The sequence below is a fragment of the Bactrocera neohumeralis genome, chromosome 2 (assembly GCF_024586455.1).
Source record: "Bactrocera neohumeralis isolate Rockhampton chromosome 2, APGP_CSIRO_Bneo_wtdbg2-racon-allhic-juicebox.fasta_v2, whole genome shotgun sequence".
NCBI lineage: Eukaryota > Metazoa > Arthropoda > Insecta > Diptera > Tephritidae > Bactrocera > Bactrocera neohumeralis.
Genome location: NC_065919.1, coordinates 59,730,715 through 59,756,337, shown reverse-complemented (window position 1 = coordinate 59,756,337; position 25,623 = coordinate 59,730,715). Strand labels below are relative to the sequence as shown.

The 25,623-nt window shown below is 36.2% G+C and overlaps 1 protein-coding gene across 4 annotated transcripts in view; it reads left to right on the top strand.

Annotated features, from left to right (window-relative positions):
- LOC126751551 (cytotoxic granule associated RNA binding protein TIA1) overlaps positions 1-25,623 on the top strand; it is a 348,446-nt gene that overhangs the window by 310,444 nt on the left and 12,379 nt on the right. For all 4 annotated transcript variants that reach the window (XM_050461921.1, XM_050461920.1, XM_050461919.1 and 1 more), the window contains one exon: positions 24,284-24,386. In XM_050461921.1, the coding sequence (XP_050317878.1) occupies positions 24,308-24,386 (79 nt within the window). In that variant the 5' untranslated portion in view covers positions 24,284-24,307. The remainder of the gene's footprint in view (positions 1-24,283; positions 24,387-25,623) is intronic.

The following is a 25,623-nucleotide window of genomic DNA, read 5'->3' as shown; positions in this document are numbered from 1 at the left end:
CAGGCTTTAATAGTTTAGGAAAGTTCAAGTGCAAAACCTCGCTAGCGAAGTCGGTACCACACAAAAAAGGGAAAATAAAAGTCATATTATGATTGCTTTAACATTCCTGGTGAAACGATAAAAATTGTCCGTTGTTGTGGAAATACCTTTTCCTCAAAAATTCTGCTGAACGACACTTGTGTACAGCTAAGTTCCAGAAATAATATGTTGTTTCAATTTCACCATATGAATTTGAGTGTAAATATGAATATGAGTATGAGTGTGAACAAAGTAAGAGAACGAGTATGAATATGAACACACATCGATTTTAGATTCATTACATATGAACATAATTTTGAAAACCACTATGAATATATGAATATGAGTAAATGTGTGAAGACGAATACGCAGATAAGCAAAAAGAACGCCAATAAGCGAAACAAATAATGTAAAGAAGAACCTACTGTGTGAAACAAAACGAAGAAATGATATTGGGTTCTTGACTTAAATCAATTACACTTATAGCCTCAATCACATAAAAATATCACATCTATCAAAATAGTATAATATACAGCCAAACTGGATGGAATAATGCTCTATAACCTATATATAGATATCCGAACAGTGATCTCGCGCAGACCAATAATTTCCAACTGACACTCACTGCGAATGATTTCCACTAATCCGCAACACCTTTAGGCTTTTTTTCTCTCAAAAAAAAAGAAAGAATTCTCTTTCTATTAGGCATTTGTAGTTCCTTCAATTATGATTACTATCACGGCCAAAGTCTTTAGTTATATGTGAAGCTCGCTCGTAAACTTGCTTTGGTTGTCCAGTGTAAATAGTGTAAATAGCGGTGCGCCGTAATAATGCTCATTGCTAAACTGGCAAAATAATAAAGCAGCTTAAATAATAGCTTACTTCTGACCAAAGTCTATGTGCGCACTTTTCCCTAACACCAGTAGCAACAACAAAGGTAGGTGCAATAAACGGCACCTTCCTGATTTGCGCTTTTGTTTACCTTTTGCTTTGCAGTGAAAATAGAAAACAAGAATAATATTAATAAAAGCCAGCGGTATTACCAAGCTATTCCTGCCACGCATAAAGGGGAATAAAGTGCATAAAGAGCGGATTATCCTTTTTTTGAGTTGGTGTTCATTGCTAGCCAAAAAAATTGCCATTTCGGTATTTCCAAAACAAGTTTTTTTTGTTTTTTTTTTCTGTTATTTTCTGTTTTTTTCTTTAATGCGGCAAACTTTTCCTTGCCTTTTCGCTAACCATTTCCTTATTGTTTGAATAAACATTTTAAATGTCTCGACTTTTTTTTTATTTTGTTTTATTCTATTTTTTTATGGTCGCTTGGTCGCACTTATTTCCTTACCCTTTTCCTTAAGTCTGTTACTTTATTTCTTCGACGCAACCTTTTTAAACCACTTTATTTTTTCCGTACCCCATTCCACCGCACGGAAGTAACTTTTTCCTGTTAATGAAGGTATTTATTTACCTTGGAAAAAAGGGAAAGTAAAAAGGGTTTCAAGGCAAAAATTCTTTCCTCACTACAACAACAACAACAAATTGAAAAAATCATGCCGAATAAACATAACCGATTTAGCATTACGCGTCACTACATACAGCTGCTATAACGGTGCGAAAACATTTTTGTACAACAACAGAAAAATCAATATTTGTTACACATTCGGCTTAAGTAAACCACCTACAAAGCAAAAATGCGAACAACAATAATAACAAGACCAAAAGCGACAACAACAACATCAACAAGAAAAGCGAAGGAAAATTAATGAAAATCCCAAATCATTTGATGGCAAAGTGACAAAAGGCGCCGCTGGCATCTTTTCCAGCTCTTAAAGCTTTCTCATGTAATATTGAGCGAAGAAAGTGCTTAAGTAGGCAAAGGTAATATTTTCGGGTAAACTTTTGTTGCATGCTGCTGCGTGTATGGTGTAGGTGTGTATGCTGCAAGTTGGCGGCCAGGGAATTTAACTTTACAACTTTCTTCACGACAGCAGCTATTCATTTTGCTTGTCGCTTTCATCGCGCATTGAAGTAAAAGGATTTTGTGGGTTGTCATTTGGTAGCCCAGCTTAATTATACCTCATTTGGACAGACAATGGTGCTGATTACGGTGCGGGTAAGTCACACACACACACACACACACACACACAATGAGTTATTTGTATACTTAAATATGCCGCATCCCACAGCCAGTTTAACACTTTATCTAATGAATCCATGGCAGTTGTTGCTGTGTGCCGTTAAATAGCGACAAACTCTTATGAACTTTAATATTGGCACGACAACATTCAGCGATAAAAGGGATTTTGGTGTATTCTTTCATTAATATTTAATATGGAAGTATCTAAGTAAAGCACATAGTTATATATATATTATATATAGTATATATATATTGGGTCCAAACTCTTGCGATTCGTAAGTTTTTTTCTTTCAAAATTGTATTTAAGTATTTAAGAAAAACATGTACAATAATATTATTGAAGATATTATCCATCAAAAACTATAATATTTTCTGACAATAAAAATATTACATTCTAAAATAACTTCGCCGGTTTGATCAAAAATTAATCAAGTATGCTTTGTTTGGAACTGTATACCAGTGAGTGTGTTCTGCATCGACCCGTGACAAATGATAGTCAGAAGGCACAAGGTTTGAACTATAAAGTGGACGAAACAAAACTCTCCAGCCGCAGTTTTCCAAATAGGTATTAATCGGTCTTGCAATATGAGGTCGAACATTATCACGAAAAAAAATAATTGACTCGTGACTATTATTCGCAAATCCGAACAAACCATTCTGTATATTTTTCGGCAGTCGCTTGCTTCTACTTAATAAGTTGCTGTCGGCAGCATTTCCCATTAAGGGTTTCACGCGGTTTTAGAAGCTGCTAATACAGCGCGCTCTTTTGCGCCCACCAAATATAGAACATTATCACATCATCATGGCTTTATCGTTGATTCAGCTGGTTGAACTTTTGCGGGGGCAAATTTCTTTTTCAATATACTTATAGACCCAAAGTGCGCATATTTGATAGGATCGTGTCGAGTTTCAATCAGCCTTGAACCGACTGAGAAATTCATTTCAAAAATCTTACATTCAACTAGAAGTGGAGATAGGGGTATCTGACTACATTGAATATATTTTTTTCAGCATTGAAGTGTTCAAGCAGTAGTTATGTGATATATTCGTTCTACATAACACCACCTTCCCTAGGGGCAACAATTTTTATATATCCATGTAAGTTTCTCTATTTGTAAATATATGTTATTTTATAATATTATTCTAAAGAGTCAAACTCTTTACAGAACACTAGTTTTGTTTGGTTTTTCTATTATTCATTCACCACGCGAAAAGCCGTTTTTATTTTCGTTTACAAACCTGAGATTCCGGACATAAATCTAAGGATCCACCTGCTATATTCCAAGATGATACTGCATATTTAAATGTCGTATTTTCCAGATTGGTTACCAAATTTTTTGCAGCGGCTTCGTACAATATTGTTAAATGGCTTCAAAAATTAATTGGCTGTCGCCGAAATAAAGTTGTAGGAAGCTGCTTGCAACGTAGACCCCAAGATGTTGGTTTCAACCCTTGTCCTAGCTGGTGATGCCAATAAAAACGAAGATTATGTAATGAAAAAGAAACACTCGTTAGGCAGATATAGCATCGATACTCATTGTGGAAAACCATCAATTTGTATTTGGAGCGTGCTTGTCATAAATTTAGACTTTTCCGTGTTCGAAACTTAACCTCAAACCCAAATAATGGTTAGTAAGAAAAATTGTTATTATTAAATAGTGAAATAAAAGCAAACAGTAATGTTAAAAGATATTATCCGTAATACAATTTTTATTCAATTTAACTGAACTCCTTCTACATATAAATTTTTTGAGTCTGGAGAACTCAAACATTGAGAGGCGAGTAGCCGCGAATAGAGAACTACTATTATGAAATTCAAGTTTAAAGAATATTTTTCAAAGTTAATCATTAGATTGATTTCGCTAAGTGAGTATAAATGGTTTCATTAGATCTTATGCGAATACTCTGCAGGGGAATAGAGAAGAAGTAATGTTGGCAAGAAGAAAATTATATTCACTTATAACCTCTGATATGAAATGAACTATATTCTCAACTTTGGGCTACTTTCTGCGCAGCTTAATATTTTTCTCTTTTCGCAATATACATATAATTTTGGCAGGAGCTATTAAATGATAGTGGAAGAACAGTATAAACTAGCACCCGATCAAACAGCCTCACCGTAATGCAAATTATAACACGGACCATATTAGAAATTTCTATGGCAAAGTAATGTTTTTTTATTATACTGATCGTTCGGTGAACTTTTAGAAGGCTAGTTAATCGCAGTTGTGGCTCCATAGATAAGAGAACATTTTTTTTACTTCATCGTTCTTTCTTATTTAGTTAGAAATAGTTTTTAATAAGAGAAGATAAAGATTTTGGTACATCATCGAAATACCGTTCATCAAAATAACTCTTCGATGTTGTTAAGCTTCGAGGTGCCCAATTTTGGACAACACCCATACCAATCAAACAAATATTTACCAGATGGTAAACATGAAGCTGAGGCAAGGTTAAATATCTTCCAAAAAACACAGCTGTCACCTCTTTGTCGAGTCCCTGTAGCTTTTCGTAAGCGACTACATTAATTCCTTGATACCGCAAAGCATTATATGCTAATCGCCCTGTAGCATAATTCAATTAATGAAATTTGTATTATTTCGAAAGGATTGATAATGCTCTTAGGATGACGATTGATAATTTCGCATCATATAAAGTATGTATATAAATGATCAGCATGACGAGTTGAGTCGATTTAGCCGTGTCCACCTGTCTGTCCTGTGTATATGCGAACTAGCCCCTCAGTTATTGAGATATTAATTTCTGATATCGGACCCCAAAAAGACTCTAATCAAACTGAACGAAAATTAATTTTAACTTTTTTATTGGAGACTATAATTTTAAAAAATTTGTTTGGATTACTGTATAAGGCAACGGCGCATTCACTGTACAAATTGTTTAGACTGGATCACTGCTGCCATACAAACTAATTAATTTAAATCAAATTCGTTTATGGAAAAAATTTAATTTGTGAAGGGCATAATAGCTGTGGTAACTGAAGTAAACGTTTCTTTCTGTTTTTCGATTTTAGTTTTCAAGGTTAGTTGTGGTGTTAGTTGCTGATGTTCTCTGTGCTAGATCTATTGAAGTAGTTTGAATACAAAAAATAGCTAGGTATATACATTATTTTTCTAACACGACTTTTGTTAGTCTTTAAAATTAGTATTTAATAAGTCCTCGTTCCTAACTTGAATTATATCGCTTTTACTTTCTTTTCTCCACACACTTATTACCATCGAAGTAATATTAGGCCTCAACTTCGTTTGAATAGTTAGATTGATGCTTTAATTTGATCATATCATAAATGAAATACAATGATTAAAATTTCTGCCCATCTTACATCTATATTGCCAACTTAAGATTTGGGGCATTGCCGCTGTTGATAAGAAATCTAACAAACAACATTTAAATAAACACATACATGTTTATATACTTGCATATATATGTATATGGTATGTTCGTTCATATACAATATATACCGTACTATATACTTATAAATATACACCCATGTTTAATGTGACAGCCACACAGTTCATTATACTGATGCAGGTAAAAAAACTTGTATACAGACTGAAACTTTGTAAGTGGCTTTCTTCAAGTTATTAAACATTTGGCGGTGCGTGTAATTTAAAACGGATATCCGAGGCAACGCGCGCCGCAAACACAAACGTTGTTTTTTTTTTGCCCAGAATATTTGAGTTGAAAAGTTTAAATGCGATTTTTAAGCAGACACGTGCGTATGGCTCAATGCGTGCTTTTGTTGCTATAATTCAGACCAGAACCCACAGCACCGCTAATGCGTCAGCCACTTGCTTCAAAATTTGACATCAATTACACATACTGTGCAAAACGAATACGAGTGCATACATACAAGTATATCTTCATACCAATAAGCACCATGATAACGTAACTCAATTAAGTTAAGTGAAAATTATATTCCGTTGCCGCAGCTTAGGTGAAAAGTGCTCAAAATGTTAGAAAATAATTAGCGTTAATTGGGATGAAAGGGATTTTTTAAAATGAGCTAATTTTAAGGTTTTCGATATCAGTTAAAAAGTGAAGTTAAAGTCCTGAAAGGAATATGATATACAATATTCTGTATGTTTGGATGAATTAAAATATAATTATAGAACTAATAAATAACATATTTTAATATTGCTACAGTGTATAATGGGTTTGTTCATCTAACGAATATTTATATATATAAATATTAATAAAATTAAATTAATCAGGATAGATATGGAGTTATTTATATATAAGTGATCAGGGTGACGAGTCGAGTTAAATTTCAGTGACTGTCTGCTTTTGGTCAATCTATATGACACCTTAAGCACTGGGGCCCACTCCAACCATGACACTTAACGCCATCTAGTACATATTGTTGGTAAACATCATCGGCTGCTCACTCACTGTCATGATCACTTGGATCATGGTATCACCAACCGAGCTCCGAAGGGTCCTTTTCTACCCATATACAGGCGAAGGAGTTGTGGGTGGGAAGAAGTCGTTGAAGGAAAGTGGCAGTGAGCTTCTTTGCAGATGGGTCAAAACTTGGGAGGAAGGTTTGTGGAGGAGTTTACTGTCAGGAGCTCTTTATCAACTCTAGTTTCAGACTTCCTGACTATTACAGTGTCTTCCAGGTCGAGGTTGCAGCCAATAAAGTAGCAATAGGTTTATTGCTCCGGAGTGCAGCCACCTTCAGAGAAATGACCATCCACTCAGTTAGTATAGCGGTGATACTAGCTTTGAACTCATTAACAGTGCATTCAGGGCTGCTCAAAGAGTGTCTAATCTCGCTATCAATAGCATTGAGTACCTTTGCTATAAGATTGGTATGGGTGCCAGGCTACAACGGAATCGCAGGAAACTATAACGCTGATGATCTAGCAAGAAAAAACACCCTAGCACCGCCATCGGTAGTATTGGAGCGGGTCGGTACTCCCGTAGCCTATTTTGTTCTACTACTAGAAAGCTGTGCTTCGCGTAAACTTGGCAGCACTGGGCCGCCATCGCTACATGTGCTGTCGCAAAAGCCTATTTGCCCAAAATCTTTGCCTTCAGTAATTCTAGCCTTTCCCTAGTTTTGGGGCTTTTAACAGGCCATTACCCTATTAACGTTCACGCTGTCAGGCTTTAAATCCTACCAGACGCCATTTGCAGAAACTGTATTGAAAAAGATAATGCGGAAGCAATTCAACAATTTCTTCTTGACTGTCCCGCGTGTGAAAGGTAAAGACTTCAACACTTGGAAGCGCAGACCCTCAGACAACCCACCGAACTGGCGGGACTAGAAATTAAACCTCTGTGCAAATTTGTAATGGCTACTAGCCGCTTTGCTAATTTATAGTTCGAACAATCAGTTCTTCTCGCAAAGGACAACATATAGTTTTCCGCGTGTGATCTTTGAACAACCACCTAACCTAACCTAAGGTCCTTTTATTCCTGCGAAGTACACATGATATATATAATATAAAATAATATGACCAATATAATTTCTCTCAAAATCAGTCCTTTGGCTCAGTGTATGCTATTCAGATTCCAAGACTTATTCTTCATTGAAGATGACAGTAATACATTTTTCATGAAATTATCCCAGCCTATAAGACCAAAGAGTTCAATACGCTGGCTATTATTAATAGGACAGCATACGGATATCAGGAGACCAATTTATCTCTACACCTATCTTGGTAAGTTGTAGGAGTTACAAACAATTGTGAGATGAAAAAACTAAAATAATTCATACTTTATGTAGCGATAACACAAAAAGCTGTATTTTATGCCATAATTTGTTAAGACGATATACGTAAATCGATTTCCCCATAATTTAATTCACACGAGTAAGGATACAAAATTTAAGTTTACTTCTCTCACTAACTTGATTTAAGAATACAGTCATGCTCCCTTTAAAATAAAGATATCTCCACTGCACATCTCCATCACAGGCTTTTCATGTAGTCCGCACAGTCTTAGCATTCAAGTCTTCTTAATAGTAGGGATTCACAGCTACAATGGATTAGAAACCGACAGAGTACTGACGAAGTGTCGCGTTGATAATCTGCAACAAGAACAATATATTTATATACATACATACATACATATTAATCTATATATTTGAGTAAATATATGTGTGTGTTTAATGATAGCGACAACAATGGGACCCAGTGTTGCTTTGTTGTAGCAGCTTAAAAGCGAAAAGCCGACAAACAAAACAAATTAGCGTCAAAATCGAGTTGCATAGCTGGCAACACTACCGCACCACTACAACTACATCTACAAACAACAATCCACAATGTCATTACTATTAGCAGTGTCTCTTTTCCATTACAACACCGGCGCCCTCAGCTTAGCTGTTTGTCTACGCAAGCTTCTTATGCAGCCGAACGCGTTGGCTTACAATTAAAAGACTTATGAATACGAATTACCATTGCTGGCGCCAGCCTTGTGTCGAACGTTGTTGGGTTGTTGGCACAGCTAGCGTCGCATCGCCTCTGTCAATTATTGTGCGCTGTTGACACTGCGCGACAAGGACAATGGTGCGCATCCGAGCGAACCGCTTAGGAAATAATGCTCTTCCAATCATAAGATGAAGCACTTTTCAAGTATTTACACACTCTTAGCCGGAACGCGAGACATTTGTAGGCTTCGCCGACTTTATTAGCTGCAAATTTGCCATTCACAATTAATTAGTTTTCCACGCCCCCGCATAAGACTTATTAACGAGCTCGAATCGGTCGATAAGTGACGCAAAATGAGTTAGAGCTAGACAACAGCGGTTGTTAGGGTGGGTATAAGTGGTGGGCTGAGGAGGGACACTGTGGGACGGATATGAAGTGCTTGATTAAGTATAATATTAAGCTGCGTGTCAACAGACTTCACTTTAAGTTGTATTAATTTGTTTTTCTGGATTATAATAAATCGATAAATGGATTTTTGAAAGGACATTCGCTGGTTGTCGTGCTCTGGAGGTTTGAGTACTCGTACTAGTATATAAGTGATTTGTGCAAATTTATTATACGTTTCACCTTCTGTCATTATTGTGATAATATTCAGATACTATTCATGGAAAAGATTAATATCATAACGACAAAAATAATGGGGGAATCTACCATGAAATCAAAAAATTTTTACGGGAACAAAGTTTCTGAAACTGAGGTAATTTACGTTCGTACCGAAAGCCGGTAAGAGATCGTGAGCTTGTATAATAGGGATCGAATTCCAAGGAACGGATTATTAAGTGGCTAACTTGTGGGTACCTTCCTTGATATCAAAGGGGTCTTCAAGAACGTACGGCCGGAGGCGGTTATGGGAGTTTTTAATAAGTTTGAAGTCGAAGCTAACCTCAATCATATCATATATGATGTAGTATCGCTCAACGCGTAAACTCAGCTGGTAGATGATTTGCGGCAAAGGTTACTATTACAAAATGTACTCCTCCACAATTTCGATTTGCATGCCTTACAATCAAAATCACTGCTTCCAGGAACCTTTTCCTGATGGTTTCTTCTCTGCGCACACCCCAGCGAGTAAATTTTTAGGCGAGACGAAGCCTTTAAGCTTTTGGAGGAGAGGTGCAGTGAGCATTTTCACCGATGGAGCGAAGTTTAAAGGGAGGGGAAGAGATGGAGTCTTCTGATCAGAGAGTTTATGGAGAAACTCTATTTTCAGACTAACAGACCAACGAAGCGTCTTTTAAACCGATGTAGCAAAAGGTATACTGTTCCGAAGTTCAGCTTCCTTCAGTGAGCTTTGCATTCACTCCAATAGCCGAGCGGTTATACTGGAATCAGCTCGCTCAAAACTAGTCAAGGAATGAAAAGCCACATAAGCAATGGTTTCAAACTAAACTCCTTCCCTTTTAGCCTTATGTGGGTCACTGCGGAATTGCTGGGAAGTGCAAAGCTGATAAGATTGATATGGAGAGCCTCCTTAACTCCATTTCATTCCATTGAAAGCGAAAGTGTTTCCGATGTCCTCTTGGGTTTATATGGACCCCCAGTGTGCTCGATTTTTTCGTGAGGAGTCACTCGATAGTTGAAAAGTAAATCATATGTATAACGTTGAGATTGAATCTAATTGCAAATTTTAGATCATTTTAGCGCGAAGTCCAGAGTGCAAAATTTATTAACATAAAGGCTTCTAAGATACAGAAAATATGTCATGCAAACAATTGGTTACAGACAAGAGCTGTCATTTTGCTTTCCTATAAGTAAGGTATTTAATAAGACCAGGAAATGAATACGTTCACAGCATACTGCTTAGATCGACTGAAGACATTTAACATTTCTCATTTATATAAATCGTCCTCGCCATATTTACTATATACCATTTTACCAAGTTGCACGCAAAAAACTAATATACAAAATCGATAAATGCTTCAATATTAAAACAAAGCATCAAAATATCAGATCTGATCTAGTTATAACTTTGCAAAGCGACCTTTAAACTCTTTTGCCAAATAGATAAGGATCTCCCATTGCACATGGTCCTGGTCCATCCTCTTAATCTTTAACATACGAAAAAGCTTCCTTATAACGATAAATCTGCAAATGGATTGAAAAGTCTTCAAAGCATTGTTTCACCTAGTGATGTTTTTGTAGGGAGCCTCCAATAAAACCGATTTCCTTCTGGTAGTCTTTGGACCCTTCATTGGGTACAGACAGGCAGTGTGACTGATTTAACCAAAAGCTTATTCCATAAGTTGCGTTTTTGTTGCCTTTACCTATTTTCCTTAACTCAATCGCACTTTTGTCACCCAGCTGCGTAAATGCCTCAACAGCGACCCTGCGTGCATACAGCAAAATAACGCCCCAAAGTAACGTACACATACACACAAAAAAACGCAAACACCGACATGAAAAGTTCTGCGTGCAACTGCTGAAAAGAATGCCGCAAAATCGCATGAAAATAAAATAAAATGTGACAGCGTTGCGGGGAATATGCAAAAATATAACCTATAAAGGCAATAAGAGCGCAAGGCCCTCACCCCAGCTGAAATTTTACGCAACTCGCCAAGGTAGGGGCGAGTTACAGGGGTACAATTGCAGTTGTTCAATTTTGCGTGTGACTGTGTTGTTGTAGGGCTGCATATATTACCCTTGTTGTTATTGTATTAGTTTCGTCCTCGACTCCCCTCGCTAACATAACAAGAGTCATCGTCTTCGAAATTGAGGTTCGTTAACGTTGCAATTGTTTGTTAATACTTTTTGTGCGTACTGTTGTTGCATTTGATTTTGTTGTTGCACATACACGTATTGGGACATTGCCATTGCTCATACGACTGCCACAGTCAGTGACTTCTCAATCCCTGCAGGTGTTTTTGTGTTGTTGCAGCGAGTATTATTTTTAACCGCTTTGCTGAGGTGCAGTGAAATGCTATGAATATGGGGTGGAGGGGGAGGGCAAAGAGAAGTGAAAAAGTGCGGGTTAATGTGCATTAAGGTGATATGTCAAATTGAATGACAAATTTTTTCAGGCTCAATCGACCAGAACATGAAAAAGGAAGCGCAACTGACATTGGTACCAACTTGACGGTGGTTAAGGTGTGTGGGTCATGGATCTAGTTTCAAAGTGACTCAAGAAAACTTAAACCGATTATTTATCACACATGAATTTTGATTTCATATTTCACATAAAACCTCCGAATAAAGCGTAAGAATTCAGAATTTGGAAAATTAAATTAAAATTTTCATAATTTTTTTTTTCATTTATGGTCCACCCTAGCATGCATATGCCTTTTCGTTGAAAGTCATTGCTTATTATGCATGGTCCTTGTTATTGTTGCTGCCATATTATAAATGTTCAACAATGAAAACAAAAACAACAACAACAAATACAAGAAGCACAACAACGCCTGCATGTTGGCCCGTAAAACAACTTTGCTGCAACAAGAACAATTAAGTGAGTCGAGTAACCAACCGCAACACAGCTCGTTGCTCCAGCATTAACCACGTCAGCGCAGCGGTGTGCGCGCCACCGGTGCCGGAGGGTGCCATGTGGTTTGTGAAATGCGCGTACACGCGATATCCTTGTTATTCCAACTGTCACACAACTTTGGCAATAATTTTGCGTTCATTCATTTACACCGTCGCAAACGCACACACAAACATTCAGGTACACTTACAACAACCTGACCGTGCAATGTTACGGTGAATACAATGGCAATACCATCTTTTCATATCCGTCAAATTGAATGCACCGTTACGGGTGGACCTCGTTGCAGTTGGCTGTCATAAGGGTTGCATGGTGGGCTTACATTGGAAATGTGATGAACTGGAATTTTTGAAGGAACGAGCTTTCCGAACAATTCAGACTCTAGGGTTCACTTTTTTGGTGTTTGAGTTTGATATTTGGGTGATTACTGTTTGGTTTATCGAGTTTTGAAATTTTTTATCGGAATTGTATAGTTCAAAATACCTACAGAGAGCTGGGTCCATTGCAAAGACAGGCTTATAAGCCTGAACTTGAAGTGTGGTATGCACTCTTTTGAGATTAAATGCCAATTTTATTTCTAAACCAATATGAAAATATAATCTTCTAAATTTGTCGCACATAAGCAAGATAAAATTAAATTTTCATAAATCTGCGGCAGTCGTTTGCATTAAAACTTATAAAAGTAATACCAACTTAAAGAAACTAAACTTTTAGTTTTAATGAAAACTAAAATCAGCAATCGTTAAAGAATTCCCTTGTTACAATTTTGTTTGCCTTCATCTTTATAGAAACCCTCATTCCTATTTTGAAAAATCTGAGACACCCAATTTTCCAATCTTCTATTCAAGCGTAATTTTTATCTAAAAAATGGTTTGATATAGACAAGAACAGGTAGTAATCACTTATTAGACGGATTTCACAATTACATCGCAGTCAAGTTTCCGGAGCACCACACCAAACACACAGCAAAACATAACCTAATTTTTTAATCACGAAGTATAAAAGGCAACTTATGTAACCATATCCTTCATAAACGAAGAGATTTCATTACGATTTCAAGATGGAAGTTTGGTCCATGACATTTTTTGCGTTAACTCTGGTTGCATCTATAAATTAAGCTTTTTTCTGTAACCAGCCTTATTTAAATGATTCCAAATGGGTTTCTGTACAATTTTTAGCTTCCAGGCAATCGAAGAAGTGCTTACATGATGGTCGGACTATTCACATTTTCAGCTCATTGTTGGGTATTTTCACCTTTGTCAAGAAAGAAATATAAAATATGGCATGGCAGAGACAATACTAACTCAAGCAATCAGAGAAGTGTCTGAGGGATTGTTTAGTGCAAAGTCTCTTCTTTGAATGCCAACTGTGGTAATCAGATTTTAACAACGCGTTACAGATTACTAAAGCAATATATAGGAAAACTAATGGACTCTTTTCGAAACCTTATATATACGAAAACGCATTGCTGCTTTGAGACGACCTTCATAAAAATTAGGCCTAATTAGTAACTAGATTATTTTTGTGAACTCCAACAGAATAAAACAAGATTTCATAAGTATTATATTACTGTACTATTAAAATAGCCAATCCGTTTTTCTCGATAATCCGCTTAAACAGAGTTTAAATCGTTCAGCTAGCATTATTCAGTTTTGTCCAATATTCAAACATAAAGTGTTTTCCGGTTGGTTTGTTGTAGCTAAAAAGCAGCCTCAAATGTCTCTTAAAAATTATTTGCACTCAGATACCATATATGTGTGTGTAGATGTTCAAGTTCTCCGTCAGTTTGTCACACAGAACGTGTGATTTATAAAAATGTCGAAAAAGTGTGCTTGGCCCAGCCCTCAAATAAGTTTAATGTACATATCTCCTATACCACTAAAGCTACAATAGCCAAATTCACTTAAGACAATTCTTATAGGAACTCTTATCAACAGTGTCGACCACACATAAGGTATGTAAGGGTTCTATACAAGCCAGTGTGAAAACGGACGATGAAGGTGACACCGCCCACTTTTAGTTGAAATCACATTTCTTAGGACCTGCTCGACCGATTCCAACCAAATTCGGTTTGTAACATTGCTCTAACATTCTTATGTTACGGTGTGCAAATGGGCGAAATCGGACTAAAATCACACATTCTTCCCACAAAATATATTTTTTAATTCCATTTGATTCTTTCACTTTCCAGTATACAAATCAAGGAGAAACTAATGTAAGCAGATAAAACTTTACACAAATGGTGTCTTCAAGTATGCCACCTTATTTCCAGAAATTATCCAATTCGGACCCAAACTGTTCAAGCATCTAGCTAACAAATATGTTGACCCCAGTACTTATAAATGACTTTTGACCCAAAATATCGTTCAATGTGTGTGCAGAGAGAAACTTTTCCTAAAATTAGTAATATGGCTGCGTATCAAAAGCTTGATTCGTGTCAATACTTCTATTTGCCTTCATATACCTAATATAAAGATTTTCGAACTTTCAGGTGATTTTATACCGCATATATGTATGGCTCAAAATGTGATTTCTCTCAATGAAGATGACGGACTCAAAACAGTGTATCTTTGTGCCAAAAATGCATAAAACTTGACCTAACCCCCATAAAACAACTTCATAATATCCGGGTGTCTTTAACCCATATGATTGGTAATGGTATACCTTAATGAAATCCTGGGAACATTTTATGAGTAAGAGACATGGTAATACTATTTAGTATGGGTAAAAATAGATAAAATTGAGTCAATACATCCCCCTAACTTCCATATACCACTTAAAATATTTTTTGTTATTCCAGCAAAACGGGATCCAACGTAAACAAACAGGCTGTCTAGTTTCAATGAAAACCGTTCCCAAATCACATTTCTTTTCTCCTGTATTTAACATGGGACTTTTTGGCATTTTACAAGAAATAAGTAAATCTACAACTTTGGAAAAATGATATTCTAATTCAAAATTTTCCGAAATTTTGCAAAAAAAATGTGAATAACTTTTTCCATTAAAATATGCATTTAAAAGTTGTATGCAGTTAAAATTATGCATCACCTGAACTGAGCATTCCGATAAGTGACTTATGAATTCTATGTTGCTCATACGACATGGTGTGCTATATAATTACAATATATTTAATGCATAAATTTAAGTTTATAGTATGATGAAATGATTTTTTGTAGATTGAAAAATTTCGTAATAGAATATTACTTTTACAATGTTGTAAATTTACTTGCTATGGAGATAAAAAAACATATTGCAGAAGATATAAATATTCCATATAAAATATTGGGTAGTCGAAAAAGTCTTTTCGTATTTCTAATAAAACTTCAACTTTTTTTTTATATTTATAATAATAAATAAATATGAACAATTTGGTTGAATATATAAGAAAAGTGTCTATATCACGGCTTAAATTGGGAAATTAAAAAAAAAAGGCATGCTTACGTTGGATCGCTCTTTTATGACAAAAAAGTGAAACTTCAGGCTGACTGTGCAAAAAAAAATACAATGAACTTGAAAAATAACGGGCACCCTTATGTACATATTTATATCCTATATATCGTTTTGTGGGTACTGTGCGTATTTGCAAACTCATCACTTTAAATAAGCATACAAATACCCGAGGGTTGTGTATTTGTTATTTTAACCCTTTTGTTGTTGCTTATCATTCATTTTAAACTGTTGAAAAAGTAAAGCGAACTCATTCGGCATTATAAGTGGCCAAAGTGACGCGCGAGATTCGATTGGAAGTCATTGTACGAGAAATGAATTGTCTACTCAAGAGCGCGTATGTAAGTGTGGTTTCGTTAAAATGGTGCAATTGTATGTATATATATATATACATATATCTAAATGTGTGTAATATATAATTTAAAGGTATTAGTTGTCAAACAATGAGCGAAGATGTCATTGAAATTGACACAAGCCAACACAAATACAGCAGAAGGCAGTTGGAAGGAGATACACTCACACTTACACATGTGTATGTGTGGACTTAGATCCGCACTTGTTGTGTTAGTATTGTTTGCCCAATGAACAGGGTGTCTAAACAAACCAAACAGATACGCAACAAATAGTTTGTGTGAGCAGCGAAACAAAGGCGGGGGAGGGGGTTATGTTGGCAACAAAGTTGAGCGCGAGAAACTTTTATCTGCAACTCAGCAGACAGAATAAGACAAAGTACGTTATTAATAAAGAGCGAGTGTGTACGTGCGTGTGTTAGTGTGCGGGTTTGAAGGGGCGCCAGCGAGTTGTGTTAAAAGGCCAACAACTTGACAGTAGCTACAGCACGCCAGAGAATTGAGCGTTGAAAGTTTCGAATGGCATGCAGACAGCAACATATGTGGCAACATACAAACAAACAAATATAATCGAATAGAAGTTCACATGCCACATGCCTCAACACACAACTCGCTAGCGCCCGACAACCGAAACTTTACGCTGCCACCAATTGAACGCTGTCCGACGATGAAGAAGAAGATGTAGCAGCAAAAGTAGCAGAAGAGAGAAAAAGGTATAATTCTTTTATTTCCCATTTGTTGCGTATTTTTCTTTCATTCAACACATTTTTGCAACTTTTACGATTTCTATTATGTATTTGCGTCGACATTGTTGTTGCTGTTTGGCCTCGTCTACACACAGTTGCGTATTGTCGCTGTTGGCACCTCGAAATATTGGACGCTTACAAAAGTTTATCAATCATTTAAAAAGTAAATTGTTTAGAAAACATGTTGGAGACATGTTGCTTAGTCAGCAACGGCAGCAGTAAGCAATAGGGAGACAACAACAGCAAAAAGCAAAAATGTGTCTTTCTTTGTGCTAACAACACTTAGATTATCGGTGGCCGAAGGAAATGACAACAACAGCCAATGGCATTGTGATTACTATTTGCTTAGTCGAAAATACTCTAAAAAGGTTTGCATGTATTTTTGTAATATAGGGTACTTTTTTTAACACAGCATGATTCAAAGTGTATATTTTACTATATATTTGTAAAATATCAAAATCTGAGTTTCGTTCTATTTTCAAGTCGTAAAGTCTACATCACGGCAAGTTGCTTTTGTATGAAGTCTATAGGTAAAGGTCTGGTTTCATTATTAAAATTTTAGGACTAAGACAAATTTTTCGAGTTGGATACATTCAGCAAATAGGTTGCTAGTGGGATTTCTATATTGACTATAATGAAGTTCAGCTTTGAACTCACTTCTAGTGAGAACCAGAGGAGCGATCCAATAGATATAACTTAATGTGTTCTCGAAGGAACTCAGTACCTCTAATTTTAACATCAGAGAAAAAATACTGACAGTGCTCCCACTCTAAACGCATATCTTCATTAATTTTAACATCAATAGATCGCTGAATGGAACTGAAACCTGGCTAATCTAAAATTATATATGTATAAATCTGCAGATGCAGAAAACTACAAATTTAGTGCGACTTATGATTAAAACGAAATTAGTATGAGATAGAGTGAGAGAGTGATATGCATTAATTCTGCAAGAGCATAGAAAGAGAAGACTGGTTGTGAGGTAGGACAGATAGGCATGATTGATGAGTCGAATGGCTAAACTTAGCCTCACGATGTTTAACAGCAGTTCCGTAGGCCAGCAAAGTCCTTTTAGCTTACACTTTAGTACCTAGGCGTGTTGATCACCACAAATCCTGATGCGCAAAGTCACAAATCCATGCAAAAATAAAACAAAAAAAAAAGTTATAAAAACCATAGTAGAAGGACTTGATTCCGATCGTATGGTAGCGTTGTAGTTATTCGGTCTAAACAATTGTTTATAGGTTTCTGTCCAACTGAGAGACTGGCTTACATGTATGCACACAGACCAAGATGGACAGATAGAAGTTTCCAGATAATCGTCATCTTGTATATATATATTTTATATGGTCTCTGATTTATCTTACGGGGTGCTACAAGCTTCGTGACAAACATTAGTTTTAAATAAAACCGAAAATATACTATCATATATATAAATATTGTGATTTTCTTCTTACCGCCTTAACAGAGCTAACAAATACTGTAAAAAATAGAATTTAAGCCACTATTTTCTGAATTATAGCCTTTTTTATAGTATGAGGAAGCATCGAAAGCCGGAGTGCGGGACATTAATCCACTAAACCTAACCTACTCCCATCTCATGTCTCTCCCACGATACCACTGGACAAGAGTATTAATTCATGGGAGAGAAGAAGACATATAAGTATTGTACGGACTGACTGGCGCCTAATCTGCTGTAAATGACTCAATCTAGTCATAATTAGAGCTGCCGTTTCGCTGACAGATTTCCATTTTGCAAAGGACTCGCACATAAGTGATGTCAAATTTTCCACCGTGACACTACCTCCAAGTGTGGTTTCCAGCCAATGAAAGGTTTCCAGCCAATGAAAGAATGCGTGTTCAGAGTCTTCTATACACTCGGTATATGTCGGACAATATGGGTATATTGTGTAGGTAGCTTCTAAAGCACTGATGGCCACCGAATATTTGGGTCAGTTGGAAATCCAGGTCCCCTTGTTATCTGTCTTTCCACGAATGTATGATCAAATTTATAACCTCACAGTGGATATATGTATGTATGTGGGTATGGAAAATACACATATTAAAAAAAATAAGATGTTCGCTTGAATGTCTATGCACACATTTTATTAGCATAAGTGAATGCATAATCACGCCAAGGCATGCACAGGAAGCGGAAGTAATTTAGCGCAAATTGCCATATGAAGCTTACGAAATTTCAATAACGCAACGAAGATATACTGACTGGTATACCTATAGTATAGAGAGAAGGCCGATTAGCTCAGGCAATAACAATCAGGAGTAAATTAATTTAATGGATAATAGAAAAGTTGTACACGAATATGTAACTATTGGCAGGTTCGGACCTGTGTGGCTAACGCGTCTCTTAGTTTGGTTCGATTCCCAAGCGTAGTACTTTTGAAATAGATGAATGTTCAAGTTATTTTATTGTTAATTGATCAAAATATTCTAACTGCGTATATATAGCCTTAACCGGTTTTTGGAAAATTTAAATGTGTAAAACCTCGTAAAAATTATGTCAAATAAAACAAGAAAAAAACGTTAACTTTGGTTGCACCTAAGCTGTAATAACCTTCATAGTGTAAATTTTATAAAAATAGTGGTTCTTCATTTTGATGGATCAGATTAAATGGCAGCCATATTTTATGTTGGCTCGATCTCAATATCTATGCCAAATTTCGTGAAGATATCTTTCTAAATCAAAAATAAAAGAAATAGAAATGGATCGATCTATTTGTATGGCAGCCATTTGCTGCAGTTGTTCAATCTGAATAATCTTTTTCCAATATTCTACCGTTATGCTCACCAATGATCCGATCCAAATTTCGTGAAAATATCTTTAGAAATAAAAAAGTTTTTCATATAATAATGCTTACGCCTATATTCATGTAAATTATAAGTGTGGGCATACAGGACGTATGAGCAACATTACTTCAAATTAAGAAAATTTACTTTGCGAGATATTTTGTCGTTATTATTTCTATAGTTTTCCAAAATACTTAAATATACGTTCATTCCTACATATACTTATATAATGTATGCTCCTTTATATATGTACTCATCCATAGTGAATTGCTCACATTTCATTAAAGCTTAATGCCCCCAAATACGCTAACGAATATTACAATTACGTCAATTACATTTAAGCTACGCTCTTCCCGCGCATATTTTAGCGTTGTATGCTACGTCAGCTTGTACTCATTCTGGTGGCGGTGGCTTTCCAAGCGACTGGTCAGCCAACCAACCAACGAGCCAGCCACGCAATGTCTATCGGCGTTCGTAACCGCATCCCGCCGATGCAATCGACAAATTGGCTTTCCCGTTTAGATTTACAACTCAGTTCTTTATATGTGTATGTGTATATTTGGCAATTGGAATGTTCTCCATGAAATTAAACTAGCAAATAAACACAGCAGTTGCAACGGCCGTTGCGAAAGCATGAAGCATGCTGCAGCACGTGCGTACACGAATTGGCTTTTATGCGAAAATGAAATTATAATTTTCGCTTTCGATAAATTTACCGGCATTCACCTAAAATACGAACAGTAGATGCATTAAAACGGTTTTTGGGTAACAGTTTTAGTCAATTCGCATATTTTTGGTGAGGTGAGCGTGATTTATTAGCATCTTAACTCAATTATGTTATTAGAGTACTCATGCAGGAATTTTCGTTAGCACTAGTAGTTTCTGAGGTCGCAATCGATTATCTGGGTTCATACAATTTTATCGTAAAATATACTTTGTAGGGTACATAGCTCAAAGAATTATGTTTTAGACCCAAATATATTTTTGTATATATTGAATATACATATCCACTACTTAAATCACCCATTTGAAGGCGAAGCTTCCTTTCAACAAGAGATAAAGCTAAGCAGTTAACACTTGTAGTAAGCCAAGCGATAAACTATAAGAAACTATTGGATTGGGGGCAATTGTTGTCTACGACAAAGAAACAACTCGAAAGGGCAGTCAAAAAACAAAAGGTGAAGCAACTCTTCAAACTTTAATCGACAATGAAACTGTGTGCAAAAAGCAAGCAATAAGCAAAGCAAAAAATAAATATAAAAGAAGTCGATAATCGATGAGACAACTACACTACGGTTGCTCATCGATTACGAAGTTGTAGCTCTCACGCTCCGTTCAATTATCAACGAAGACAAAGTCGCTAAATAAGAAAATAAAACAAGAAAAAACATTAACGTCGCTTACACTAAAGCTTCAATACCCTTCACAAGTACATTTCTTGAAACATAAAAGGGTATATAAGAGATTTATCTGGATTTTGATACCTTCTCAAAATTTAAATTTTTCCACAAAGGACTTGGCTCAGCTCGTCAAATTGATTATTTATATATAATTTTTATGCGTGAAAAATTTAACATACCCTGTTAAGGATATAAGAAACAACAAAAATAAAAGCTAGGAAATAAGTAAAGGGAACTAGCGAAAGAACGAAGGTTTCGGTGTTTAAGATGCAATCCACTTAAAAGTACAATTAACATACATATTGGGTAGTCGAAAAAGTATGTTCGTATTTGGAAAATAAATGTCGTTGGAGTCGTATATCTCCAGTATGTGTATGTTCGACCGTCTGTATATATACGAACAAGTTCCTCAGTTTGTGAGATATCGATCTGAAATTTTGAACAAAAACTTTCGAAAAACTTTTCATAAGTTCTTTTTGGGATGGCCTTCAGCTTATTCAGCGAATTTTGTTTAATCGCTTCAATCGCCTGAAAACAGATTCCATTCACTTGTTTGCATGTCAAACTCATAAACCCATGTCTCGTCGGCAGTTAACGCTCTCCATGAAAGTGGGATCAGAACTTGCAGAATCAATCAACCTGTACTGACTTAAGCCGCTATTGTACGCAAACTGCTAGACAGATCGCGCTAATATTTGGGCACTAATTTAGAATAGTCCTATCAGCTTAGCAAAATAAAATTTTTGAAATACTCTGGGAATTTAATTACAATTTCCGAGTGGTTTTTTATCACAATGTATAGCCACCATTCCAATTGAAGTATCAAAATCTAGTTTTTATATGAAAAACTTTTGAATTTGACGAGAAATTTTCTCAAACTTTCCCAGGGATTATTCTTCAAAACCACACTACAGTATCAGGAAAAAATTTTTTTAGGTTGGACCACTATAACATATAGAAAGGAAACTTCTTTATTAGTAAAGTGTATTCTAGTATCATTCAAACAACAAGTTAACGCTTATCCTGACTTAGCAGTTCGCGAAGTACAGGCCTTTTATGTGTAAGACAGAACTCTTTTACCGTAAATGTTCCTGAATTTATTTCTCTTTTTATTCGAAAGTCACTTGAAATTATCCACTTCCATTTATGTTTGCCATGATCTGGCACCATCTTGTCTCTATTGACTCTGGGAATTAAAGTCCTTAATAATGCTGCCACTTTAGTGTTTTCAGTTGATGACTTTTTACGCCGCTTCTCGGTGACTTTTTTTTGTTTCTTTCCTCAACTCATCGAAATTCTTGCGCCAGACTTAATTTTTATTTCGTCTTCAGCTTCAGTTTTGTGCTTTTTTTCTTTGTATTGCAAGCTACCTCTGAACACAGCGTTGTGCGAAACAAACAACAACATGGTTGATGGAACATATTGCTGTTATTGGCATTCGCTCACATCCCAAATGCCCAAATCGCAAAAGTTCGCTGCCGGCAAACAATGGAATCAACTTTTTCCCATATTTTCTTGCTATTGTTGCATTTTCTCAAACTTGTTATTTACATTTCCTATGTTGCAAGTTCTTTCCCTTGGCTTGCTTATGCTTCTCGCTCTCTTTCTCTTTTTTCCCTTTTTGTTTGGAATAGTTGACGTTTTTGTTTTATTAAAATTAGTGCATAGTTTTTACATGCATACTTATAGAGTTTATTTTCCCTTAGCTTTGCTGCAGTTTTTCTCCCTCTTTTGCATTATGGTTTCCGCACTTTACCCGCCGTCGGCCCTAGCATTTGGCTTCATTGACGCCGCTCTCTGTTGACATTGTGGAAAAGTCAATTTAAGTTTGTGCCATTAAGGCGTCAATGGAGGCGAGCGCGCACAAATTTCGGGTAGGTTTCTTTCTTTTTTACTTTAGGCAGGGGTCGAACGCTGACAGCCAAACGCCAAGCGCACCCCCTTTGAATTCGCTGCCAACGCCAGTGGCTAAAATAAAGAATTTGCTAAGTTTGGCAGCCAGCAGCTCTGGCGTCTAACAGTAGAGAAACAGAGCAGCAGCAGCAGAACAGAAGTCACAAAAATTTACAACAGCAACATAACATTACTCTAGCTGCACCATAGCATTCTTATAGCTGTCCACAGCTAACGGATTAGTTCAGCAGTGGACACTAACTTTCGTAGTCGCATCATTTATGTTGGTATGAATGTTTGTAACGGGTGGTAGTATATTTTATTATGAAAGGATAAATATTCGAGGATTGTCAGCACTGGTCTGGTTTGTTTCAAAAGATATTAATTGTTTTCGAGATATTTTTAAGGTCCGAAATGTATATGTATAAAATACATTGTGGTCTTCTAAGAAACATTTTTTGTTCAGAGAATATCTCCATTGACTCATAAAAGGGTCTCTGACCTTTTCGATATTATTTTTATATGAAATCAGACTCCTCCTTTAGGAGTTCGTAATAACCCCAAAGTATTTAAGAAGAAATAACTTAAAATTCAGGACCATAACGCAATTATCGAGCGACCTAGTCGGGAGAAAGCAATAAACGATCACAAAAATCTTATAAGAAGATCATTAATTACTCCAAGGATATTTCAGGCAGCCTTACTGTCACGATTTTCTTTGCAAGAAAAGCATTTTAAATTAAAATTTTGTAATATGGACTTAAATATACCAAATACGGAGATATCTCAGAAAAATCGCTGAATTGGGATAATTTTCTAATAGGCCCGTGATAGCATCCATCTAAAAAGCTGGAAAGACGAGTCTAAATTCATGTATTCAGCTGGTTCAGGTGAAGGAATTTTCGACTGCCTCAAGCTTCCAAATTTGTAAAGTTTTGATATTTCAATTTTATGTCTCACTAAATTTTAATTTTGTCATAAAAAATAATCTGTCACAAGCATCACCCTGTACATATGCTTTGAAGTAATCAACTTGCTGCCACGACGATTTCTTTGCTTTGCCGCTTTTAAATAATTTGCAAAAAGTGTAAAGGGAATAGTTGAGATTATTTTCTTTACGAATTGCTGCCGGCTTCGATCGCTCAACGTCCACTACATCGTCAGCAGATTATCAAAATCAGATTTATTTACATAAATGTGAACAAATGTGTGTATGACTATTTTCCAATCTTTCACCATCAATCGAGACGGTTCGTAAGCCCTCAACCAGCAAACTATGCGCTGCATCAACTATTTACTTTGTATAAATCTTAAATTCATTCCGACTTTGATTTTGCCAAACAGCGTAGAAATGCAATTAAATTATGCTTAGCTTCACGGAATCCGCTGTCTTTGCCATTCGTTTGCCATTTATTTATTTACCATATATTTGTAGATATTTATATATACATATATATGTACATGTACATGGGTACTCCTTTACTTTCAACTAATTTTTATTTGCTTTAAAAAGCATTTACCCATTGCATTGAACTGTATTTGTGCTTTGTGTCATTGCAGGAAGCGGAAAATGCCATTACCGCCATGAATGGTCAGTGGTTGGGCTCTCGGTCGATACGCACGAATTGGGCCACAAGAAAACCGCCGGCGACAAAATTGGATGGTAAGTAAATCAGCGTAATTCCAATGAGAGGAAAACGTGTTTGCGCTGCGAGACAAAAACGAAATAGTAAAATGGTATAAATGCGAGGGGCACCAAATAAGTTGTGGACTCTGTTGCATGAGAATCTCGTTATTTTTGTGAAAATATCGCCGTTTTTATTTTTGTTTGTCAAACTCAATATTGTTTTTGGTAAAAATTAGTATGAATGAGGTGCGTATTTTCTAATATTGCAATTAGATACAAATCGCTAAGGAGATACATTAATTTTGTCCAAAGATTGGTTTGATTACGTGATAAAATAATTAACTTTATGAAAAATAAATACTATGATAATAATAATGATAAAGCTAAACTAAACTATTCTTAAGTTGTTTACCAAAAAAAAAGAAAGGATTAGATCGCCGAAAAAACAATATTAAAATCGAATTAATTCGATAACGTAGACCTGCCGTCGTGAGAATTGTAATTTTACCCCTAGAATTAAGGTCTGTAACCTGTCCTTGACCACTGTTTAAACACCTGATGTGTGGAAAATCGAAAGTATGCTGCTCCTACTTAAACCTGGATACCCGATAATACTTCTTTCCTTCCTTCTTACTCACAACTTTCACTCACCACCTAGTTCTATCAGATCATCAACATGTCTCCCAGAAAGTGTGCAGCACCTCGACACCAAACTCCAGATTTATCGTTTGCTAACCTAAAACCAAATTGTAAAAGAATGATCCTTGTATCGTTGGACTTCTCAAAAACTTTTCAAATCGTACTATTACAAGATGCCTCGTAAAGTCTCTTATCGAAAACGTACATAGTGAGGCCTACATGCTTCCGGTTAAGAAACACAAAGCGCTCTCTGCTTTAAGGGGAGACGCCACTTGGAAGCATCAATAGGTCATTCCATGATTACATCGACGACATTGAACAGCACTTTGACGAGCCTTCGGAGGCAACAAACTTGATATTCTTTTATAGTTTCACCGAGTCTCTCCCAGCAAATGGTGTATTTGGAGTTAAACCACCACCAATAGGAGACGAAGAGGTCGAGTTTTCTTGAGAATCCAGAGTGTACCTTTGTGCAGCTTCGCTCTGGTTATTGTAGCAGGTTAGACTCCTATTTCTCCAGAATTGACCCCGTCTTATTGAGCGAGTTTCCTTATGACTCTAAGCTCCTCTTTATATGCCCAACGAATCCTACAGATTTAACACCCCTCTCGTTATGGTCCAACCACGACGATCC